Source organism: Python bivittatus, unplaced genomic scaffold (assembly GCF_059951505.1).
Source record: "Python bivittatus isolate LINGU-HERP-01145 unplaced genomic scaffold, Pbiv_v1 ctg000570_np1212, whole genome shotgun sequence".
In the NCBI taxonomy this organism is placed as follows: domain Eukaryota; kingdom Metazoa; phylum Chordata; class Lepidosauria; order Squamata; family Pythonidae; genus Python; species Python bivittatus.
In genome coordinates, this window is record NW_028277097.1 from 10,070,025 (window position 1) to 10,080,696 (window position 10,672).

Consider the following 10,672-nt stretch of genomic DNA (forward strand, 5'->3'; position numbering starts at 1 on the left):
GACACTACTGGGTGTGTCCCTGAGGACTGGGGCTTGGCAATTATAGTCCCAATCTTCAAGAAGGGTAAGAGAGATAATCCTTCAAATTATAGGCCAATCAGTCTGTTAAACATAATTAGCTAACTTTATGCTAAACATCTCCGTGAAAAACTTAAGGATTGGCTGGAAACCTGATAGCAGAAGAGCAGGCTGGTTTCAGAGAAGGCAGAGGCACTATTGATCAATGTTTAGTCCTACAGCATTTGATGGAAAAATATTCAACCAATAAAACAACTACATTGTATGCTGCCTTTATAGATCTTAAGGCAGGTTTTGACTCCATATCTAGGCCCAGACTATGGGAGAAGGTGGAAGATACATCAGTTGACTGCAGGCTTCTCCATTTAATCCGTGCCCTACACACTAATACGACCCTTAAGATCAGGTGTAATATGCAAGGGTCTCGAAGCCGATTAAAGTTCAAAAGGGGGTGAAATGGTTGTATTCTGGCCCCCCTACTTTTCAACTTTTATATCACCAAAATGGTGAATTGTGTAAACAATCTAGATCTCCATCCCCCTAAACTAGGGGACCGTAGCATTGCCCTGTTAACTTTACGCAGATGATGCTGTAGTTCTTTCTAGAACACCCATAGGCCTCAAACGAGCTCTGAAAACTCTGGCCCAGCACTGTGATAACAATAAACTGGAAATAAACTACCAGAAAACTAAGATAATGGCTTTTGCCAATAGGCCAAAACTCAGTTCATGGAGTATTCATGATCATAGAATAGAGCAAGTGACCAGTTTTAAGTATTTAGGTGTAGTCATCCATGCCTCTGGCTCGAGGAAAGCTCACTGTGAACATGCTACAGCCTCTGGACAAAGATCTGCCAACGCCATCTTAAAATTTTTTCATTGTAAGGGAGGATCTTACATTCCAGCTGCACTCAAACTCTTTCAAGCCAAGTTGTTAGCTCAGCCGCTCTATGGGACTCTAGTTGGCCAATATGATAAAAGATGAGTCAAGAGTGTGCCTAGCCTCTCTAAACCTTTGGCTAAAGCTCAACTTTTACCCCAAAGGCCTAGCACCTCTCATTCTTCAGGATAACTTTCAACCCACATGGATTAAGGCCATCAACACTAATCTTTTAAAGCTAGGCTATTCCCCATCCTCAGTTCTCAAGATGGAATACAACCAGGCCAAACAAGAGCTGAAACAAAGGATAAAGGATATAGAACGGTGAGCAGATTCTAGGGAAGGTCCTAGATACTGTATGTCTCCAGCATACAATAAATATATCATCACTACTGCCAGTTATCTTACACAGCTCGAAACACCCAAGCCATTGGAAAGCCTTTTCTTTAACTTGATGCCATGCTCTCACCTCTGCGGTACTGGAGGGCAAATATTAAAAAATACCGTTGGCCATAAGGCTTTGTTCTTGTGACTCTGGAAAGGTGGAAACCACAGACCATGTCCTCCTCCGCTGTGATTTCTACAGAGATCTCTGAACCAAACTCATCTCACTTCTGACTGGTAAATATCCTGGTCGCCCAGATGCAGACTATATAAGCCACCCAGAGTCCCCCATTGTGGGGAGATGGGCGGGGACAAGTCTATTTAAATAAATAAATAAATAAATAAATAATCCTCATAGATGAAAAGCCTATTGTCACAGCACAGGTAGCCAGGTTTTGTGCTGCAGCAATGAAGATTTGCCAGACCCCAGATGGGCTAATTTATGTAATGTATTTTATGTAATAGTAATTCATTTAGATTTCTATAAACTATATGGTAATTTTAGATACTTACATTTTACATTTTATATTTAACATAATCTCAGTGACTATATTTTCACCTAGTATAGGCTGCACCTTAGATTGCACCCACAGAGTTTAGTTAGTTTTATAAATATATTTTAATTTAATTTTAACTTTTAATTTTATTTTATTCTAGGTTGCTATTATTTTAAGATAGACTGTGTATATTTTCACAGAGCATCATCCTTGTACTGGTCCAAGACTGCAATAAACTTTGATTTGATTTGATTTAATCTTGATTATCCAATAGACAGAGACAGTATTTTCATGGAAATAAATTATTTTGGAAGTGGGTAAAAAGTGCTAAGTGAGGAGTCCCTAGTAGAATGAATGGAATTAAAATAAAAGTGATTCAATGATTTGGGATGAAACTGAAATTAAAGAATGCTAGAAGGAGTATGTCCAAGATTTGTATGGGGATGATATGACACATTAACAAGTGTAATTGAGTAAACATTATAACAAAGTTTATTATGGGCTTAGACCAGAATTAAATAAAATAACCATTATATGCAATGATAAACATCCTTACAATATAATCTGTGTATATCAAAATTAATTAGCAATATCTCTCAGTGGTGATCTTACCAGGGACGCTCTTATAAATACTGCCCCAAATTTTGCCACCAGGTGAGTGACTTTAGAGCTTCTATCTGCTTAAAGCCATCTGGCATAGGGCCTGGTTATTCGAGGGACTGCCTGTCTCTTATAACACTTGCCCAGCTGATTTGATCCTGTAGGGTTGGTGTGCTCTGGGTTTCTTTGATTAAACAACGTCACCTCTCAGGACCCCAGAAGCGCCCCTTCTTTGTAGCAGTACCTGCCTCTGGAATGAGATTCTCCCCAAGATCTGGATGGCCCCCACTCTGATGTTGTTTAGAACAGCCATGAAGACCTGGTTCTTCACTCAGGCCTTTGGTGAGGAAGAGTGAGACCTCACATCATCACACTTGCCATCTTTTTTTCTTTGTTTTTAGTATTTATTTTAATTTCTTCCTTTGATTGTTGTGAGCTGCCCAGAGTCGTTGAGAGTCGGGTAGCATACAGTTTAATAAATTATTATCTGAATGCCCAGGGAAGTTCTTAAATAAAAGCAGAAGCAGCATTTGTATTGAATCAGAGTAAAATTCACAATTAAAAGATAAGCTCAATAGATTCAATTTCACTTGTCCTACCTGGACATAAGCTTCAAAGCTTCATTATTAAAGCTTTGTGGTTTTATTAAATCTGTTCTCTAAAATTTTTGATAAGGCATTATAATGGGCTTTGGAAAATGCCCACCCACATTTTAACTATGTGCAAAAGAATATTTTGCAAAAGAGGGCCTCTGTATCTTGAGGCGATGAATTCTTACGTTTTGGCTCAACTAATTCTGAAACTCATTATCCTCTGGCTGTTGTCTGATGGCATTCTTAATCTTGTCTAACCCTAGATTAACCCTGTGGTGTATAATTGGCCCTTCAAGATAATGGTAGCAGCCCAAAAGTGGCTAAATTGAGCCTTAGCCAAGTGGATATTATTGTTTACCAAGCTCTAGCCTTCACAAAGACTTCATTCATTTACATGCAATTTAACAACCATCCTTTACCCTCACTTCTCCCATTTCCTGCACTAGTGATGTTACCTAATATGGTAATGAAATGTTGACAATGCAGAAACCTAGCTCAAAGAACTCTTAATAGGACACATCCACCCTGAGCTATACATAGCTCTACTAACAAGCTTGAGCCTCAATTCTGGGGAGCCTAGCCTCTAACTACAGGGCCACATCTAGGGTTCAAGAAGAGCTTCCTTTAAACAGTGTTTAGTACTTTCTCATAGGGCCCAAAGTTTGAACAAGAGCACAATTGTGCCCAATATAATAGTAAATTCTATAACTATTAGTGTCCAAGAAAAAATACATGAAAAGTCATAAATATTGTAAGAATGTTTTAAAAAATAGTAATGCTGCAAATGTAAATGATTTAACTGGAGAAATGTTAAAAAATATGGTATGATTTATGGAGTAGCTGTGCAGTTTGCTTAAACGTATGTGAGGACTGCATTTGTGGAATTGGAAGAATGCTGCTATTGTACTGAACAAGCACCCACCAGCGCCCTCTTTCCCAGACCTCCCTGTACTTGCACTGCAGCACCCCCCTCCTGCAACTCACAGTTTGTGCTGCGCCTCCCAGGCCCCCCCCCCACGCCCCCATGGCACCCCCGCATTCCCTACCTGGATTCTAGCTGCCTCCCACTAACGACCGGACTGGCTAGATTGCTGTTGCTAAGCAATGCAGTCGTGAGGTTGCGCTTTACAACCTCACCACTTAACAACAACAGTCCTGGTCCCAACTGCTATTGTAACTTGAGGACTACTTGTAGAAAAATAATGGATAATGGATTCCATTCTATTAAAAATCACATTGAAGCACTGCATATTGGAGAAAATGCATTTCTAAATTAATTCCAGACTTTTTTTTTTTTTTTTTAATAGTATGGAGGAAGTCTTGCTACAGAAGGCAGAAAACTTAGTTTTCTTTCAGTTTGGGATTGGTCTGTGCAGTTTGAACACGAGGCTCAGGCTTTGCTTAACAACCCTCTTTATGCAGAAAAGCCAAAACTAGACAAAAGTCAGAAGAAAGCTTCACGATTCAAGGTAAGATATTTGAATATTTGCACTGTAAACACTGGAGGAGTAATAGAGATTGGGCTGCTAATTTAATATGTTAACCACTGTTCAGTTAGGTTGGAACATGTGAATTAAAATAACTATAATTGATGCAACTGCCAAGATCAAAAGGAGGCATTAAAAGTGCCAATATTTTTGGAAGGACACCCAAAAAATATGTCTGCAATTTGGCCCAAATTAGGCATTATTGATTTAACATCATTCCTATTTCCTATAACGTTCTTGCTTGTTTCCTGACTTTACATCATAAGTGAAAACACATTCCAGTCAGATGGACTTTCTGAACACCGTGCAGGAAGTCATATGATCAGGACAAGTTCCTCCTACATCCTTTGCCAGAGCTCTCCCATTAAAATCACACACCTCAGAATCGTCCCCCAGTTTACATAGTCTGTGCCTCTCTGCAGTAAGGTTTGGGCAAACATTTCTTCCCAGGCCTCAGCAACGCTCCCCACCCCTGCTTTATAGAGTTAACTCATAGCAAAATAGAATAGTATTAACATTTGTCTTCAGTTAGATAATATCCTTTTCTCGTCTCTCGGATTAACGTTGTATATAAATCATACCCTGAGATTTAAACGCATGTGCAAAAATTATTTAACCTTGAAGAATATGACCAAAGGAAATGCTAAAAATTGCTCAACTGATACTTAGTTTCTCGTATGGCAGTTGCAAAAAAATTGCATTTTTTAGCTATGGCTGTAATCATCAGGTGTTAATTTTTCTCAATTCTAATGCAATTTGATCCTCTGATGGAAATTCTTGGAATAAGTTATCTGTTATAACCAAATTTTGAGTATATTAAAAAAAATCTTCATGAGGTCCCCTTGCAAGAAATAAGATGAATAGCAATTGGAACTTCTATGCATTTTGTTTTAACTTGGGATATCATCATAGCTCAGACTGACTATAGTTGTCCACTTTGCCCAGAAACTAAGCTAGAACTGAGTTCAGACAGTTTTAATTTTGTCTTCTAAATTTCTTTTCTTTTAAAGCATCAGCGGCAACTCTCTTTGCCCCTGACACAAGCAAAACCTCCTCCAAAAAGGGGCTTTTTTAAGGAAGAAACAGACCAATTAATTAAAAACCTCCTGGGCAAAAGAATCAGCAGGTTGATAACTTCTTCTGATGAACTTCAGAATAACTCCAGAGAATTCTATGACAGTTGGCATAGTAAACCTGTTGACCTTCATGGACTCCTCCTGCCATGTTTAGAAGGACCAGAAATCAAAGTGTGGGCACAGAGGTATTTACGATGGATTCCTGAAGCTCAACTCCCTGGTGGAGGTGCAGTTGCCACTGCAACAAAAATCTTAGATGTAATGGAAGATGTACAGGGTTTGCAGAAGAAAATGGATGAAAGACATCATCAGGCCAACTCTGACGATGATACAGAAGCTTCTCCCTTCATGAGAAATCCTGCTCGTTTGTCATCCTTATTTCCATTTGCCTTGCTTCAGAGACATTCTCTTAAACCAGTTTTGCCTACCAGCATTTGGAAAGATTTGGAAGGTGAAGAAGATTTGGCCAGGAGAGATGATGAGTATGTTGATCTAAGTGGTGATTGATGTAATGCTTGCTTTCAGTTATAGAATTAAAAAAAAGAACTGTATTTCTATCCAGTTACCGGAATAAAATTAATTTCAGAGGGGCACATAATTCCCTTTTGGTTGTATTCTGGCTAAAGATGATTAGTTAAGTTTTCATCCTCCTCTTTGTTTGAGAACACTGACATATTTTCCATAGACATTGAGGTGGGGGGAGTTACAACAACCTTATTCTTGTTTAGGTTCTTTTGCCACAGGAAGGGAGATCACTTTTTTATTACCAGTGTGTAAGAACCTGCTGCGACAGCATGGAAGATAATGCTAGAGTGTCAGGATTAAACAAAATGAACATTTTTTTTTCTCTAGCAAGAGTCTGTTCTATTTCTTACCCTCCTCAATAAATGAGTCTAATCTCCCTACCCCCAAAAACTGATTGTTGAGCAGTCACAGGAAAAATTAAGATGTTAAAAATATCAAGAAAGATCTATTGGAGCCTACCTACTTCAGTGTTAAGAAGTGGTGGTATCTAATGTTCATCAGAATTGGAGAACAGCCTAGTCTGGGAGAATTGTCTTTTTATTGCATCTTTGATAAAACCAATCTTTCTAAGGAGAATCTTATTTTTTTTAAGTAGTTTGAATTTGTCAGTTGTTTTAAATTCAAGCTTGAGAAATAAAGAGTAAAGACTGTCACGAATCCTACTTGTTCTGATCATACATCCTCTTTAGAGTTCTAACATTGTGTTATTTTCATAAAATTAATGGTCTTGAGTTCATCTCAGCCTTATTTGTTGGCCTCTGTTTCTTGTGTATTTTCTGACTGGTGTGTGAAGTCATGGCAATTTATTGCCCAGTACAAGAAGCAGTGGAATTTATAAGATGTCAGTAAACTAGAATTGTTTGTCAAAATGTTTGTAGGGTGCTTATGTTGATCTTCCTCACCAATCCTAGTAGCTTGCACTGAGTCTCAAGTCCTTCTGTTAGGAAGGCATTTAAAGAATTGTATTCAGCAATGAAACTGGATTTGTCATCCAGTATTTGTGCTTCTTAAAAACATGGCATTAAAGCTAATAATGAATGTAAAGAGTCTGCACAGTGGAATTTTGGATTACAGAATGTTACTACAATAGTACTGCAATTATAAAAGCCATACAGAAATGCCTATTAAACCTAGTCTGCCTATTCTAAAGAAATGGACTTGTCAAATGGACTTCGACAATTAAATCTGATAACGAACTAACATAATCCAAAGTTAGAAGTAGTGCACAAGATAGAACTGACTCATAACAGGACTACATTTTCAGAGAATGAGGGATAAATTGATAAAAATAGTACAGCTTTCACCAACATTTCCACCTGTTGGCTATGCTGGTTAAGAGTTTGGGAAAACAGTTGCCCAACCCAGTTAGTGGGCTGTAGAATGAGGAAAGCTCATTCTGTCTGATGTCTGATTCCTGAATTGGCCCTTCCTAGGTGCATTTCTGGCTTTGGATTGTGTCCACTGTAACAAACAGAATTTGCTTTTCTTTTAGTTTTGTTGGGAGCAAGGATAAGGAGTACTTTTTTTGGGAATATTAAGGCGTGTACACATTGGTGTGCATAAAAGCCAAAGTGCTAAAGTCCACGTTGCCTTATGAATCGTGCTCTTATGAACTCCTTGAGTTTTCAGAATTTTTGAAACACAAACTTATTTGTATGTGAGCCTTCCGAAAGCTAATATTTCGTACTTTTTTCCTTGTGGTGTCTAATATTTGCTGCAGCTAGTCCAGATCCTCCAATTTATAGCTGGTTGAATTGTAATTTGAATACTTTTTAAAAAACACTAACATTAGGCTTAAATATTATTTTTGACAGTACTATTGTAATATATTGATCATGGAAATGTATTTATATTTAAGCTGTCAAATATTGTTTATCTATAGAAAAATATATGGATGAATTTTTATAATAGCTTATGGAATTGCTCCATTCTAGTATTGATCAGAACACAGCACTGTATGAATGAAAATTATTTAAATGTCATTGATTTTTTCAGGTATTGTGTTATTACCTCTCAGTTTTTACACTGAATACAAGCTTAGCTTTAACAGTACTTAAGGAAAAATCTTCCTGTAACTCACTGTAATCTATTTGGATCTATGTTATTTGTTAATAAAATGTACTTTTACTAATAATTTTAAAAATAGTGTTTGAATCACAGCTGTCTGTTCTTTGCTTGTTCTCATATGATGTCAGTTTCAGTTATTTCTGTATGAATGAAATATGAATACTGGCCTATAGGACGCATATATAGCTGCTTTCTACAGAGAATTCTGAATCCACCTTACCTTTTACTATTCACTCTGGCTGACATGGATATCCAAATTCTGTTCAACTTCTTGTAGAGATTCTTTGCTCCGAGGCTGACCTTAAGCATTTTATCCCAATTAGTGTCCTACTTTCAGAAGCATGGTAAAAGTGGTAGCATTATTGGTTCTCAATAAAATATTAGTGTTTTTTTCCTTTCCTCCAACTAATGACCACATTGTGGATTGGAATAGTTAAAACTGTGTTTTTTATTTGGAATCCATTTTTAAATATTACCTGTCAAAATAGCCCAATCAATAAAATAAAGAGATTTAGATTCAGGATGCCAGTAAAAAGAATTGTGAATGGTTTTGCTTGGACAGAAGTTTTCAGTGTATGCAACAGCTTTAAATCACTTGCTAAATTGTAGAGGCATGATATGCTTCTTCTCATTCTGTACTTTGAGAGTAACTGGTAGTCAGAACAAAGTCTTTTTTTCCCTAGCAGAACTATCTATATCGTGTGGATGGGACCAGGCAGGTCTTTGCCATGAATTGATAATTCATTTGTAGACTGAGGACCACACCTTTCCAGTGGTCCTTGGTGGTAGTCCTGTATATTTCTGCTATATGTCTCTATCCATAAGAATAGTCTCTGTTTTAACTCCTTAAGGTGTGTGTTTCCTATGGCAAAGAGAAATGCAGAATAGATTTATTTCTTCTGGGAGAGAAAGAAAAATTAGAAAGCGTGTGTTCACGGTATAGAGAAATGTATATAATTCTCCAGATATTTCATGTTGTAACATGAATTCTCACAGCCCCCCATCCCCAGAGATAGCTTTTGTACAAAGTTGGAATCTACCTTTATATTAGCCTTAGAAGTTCTCTTAGTTTACATTTTTCTATGGTGCGAGAGGGAAGGAACAATCACTGACAGAGATCCAGGACTGATCTTTCCACACATACCATGGGGTCCCATGTCCCTTTAAACTTTAATATGGTTTGTTTGGGTTTTGGCTTAACATGCTGTGTGAACCCAGTCAATTGTGAGTTATTTACCATGATTAAGCAAAAACTAAAAAGTCAAACTATATGTGGATATGTTCTCTACTTGGTTTCTGAGGCAGACAAAATGAAGAGGCCCTTTCTCTAACTTCTAACCTCTGTTTTCCAGAGGTGAGGACTTAGCTCTGAGAATTCCCAGCCAGTAAAACCATTGCTGAACATTTTGTTAAGAGGGAAAATGCCCGATTTTCTGTAAGATTGGCGGCATCAAAACGCTTAAATTACCTTTGATCAGCTGAGTGATTGAGGATCAGTGAAGGAAGAAATTTAATTTCTGTTTTCAAATCAGGAGGAGATCCAGATAGCTGACTCTTTCGTTAAAGGTATGGGCAATGTGAAGCAATGGAACGCAAGACCACAAAAAATAAGGCAAGGGCCAGATTATGTGATCCCTGTCTTTCATGGCACTACTAGAAGAATGCAATCGATTGCTGCATGCGCTGTCCACACACAACACACACACACACACATCCCCATGCTATTCCCTTTCAGGAGATGCTACGTGATGTCAAGTGCTGAAAAGAAGTAAAGTAAAGACGCGAGCAAGGAGGAAAAAGGAAAATATAAATCTAGTTTATACCAACAGCATTCGCATCCCTTTCCATACCTTTCTGTCGTGCCAAACCATCCTTGTTCCACCACATTCATTCCCCACTTCATATATTATGTTTGGTCTTTCTACTTTAAATAATTGAGTGCGTTTTATCACCAGGGTTTCTTCTGGTGAGATGGGTAGAGCTGAGAGGGCTAGGTGTTTAGTGATTGGAGTTTGTCTGTCATTGTTCAAGATTGTCTTAGTAGGTAAAAGGTTATCTGGGATTGTACTTTGTGGTTGCATGTTTTGGCATTAAACCTGACTCTGTTCTGTGTAACACTGCACTTCCCTTCTCCTACCCTTTGAATCACATTTCTGCCAAACAATCTATCTTCCCAAACACTCATTTTTTAAACGGTAGCTGGTTATGGGACAGGATCCTAAAATTAAACAATTGCTACCACTGAAAGGCTAACATTCCATCCAATCACATCAGTATTAAGGTTTGCTCTGGTTAATGGGGCTTACATAACTACTTTCTTTGAACTGCCTGTTCCTTTTCTGTATGCATTTGAGAATTCCGTCCTACAAAGAGACAAGATACTATATCTGTATTCCAGCGCGCTCTCTGGTATGGCCAAACAATTCACTCAAACACAAGAAGTGAAGCGCTACAAACACCTAGTGTACTTCCAGTTTTTATTATTGTATTACATCAAAACTGGGTCTCTTAATATGTGTGGAACACAATGTGTTAGAAGTTCGGCA

At 37.9% G+C, this 10,672-nt stretch overlaps 1 protein-coding gene across 1 annotated transcript in view; it reads left to right on the forward strand.

Moving 5' to 3' along the window:
• Positions 1-8,181, forward strand: part of MTMR12 (myotubularin related protein 12) — a 44,568-nt gene extending 36,387 nt beyond the window's left edge. Inside the window, exons 15-16 of the mRNA XM_088152736.1 lie at positions 4,279-4,440; positions 5,469-8,181. Coding sequence (XP_088008862.1) covers positions 4,279-4,440; positions 5,469-6,041 — 735 coding nt within the window. The 3' untranslated portion in view covers positions 6,042-8,181. The remainder of the gene's footprint in view (positions 1-4,278; positions 4,441-5,468) is intronic.
• The last annotated feature ends 2,491 nt before the right edge of the window (positions 8,182-10,672 follow it).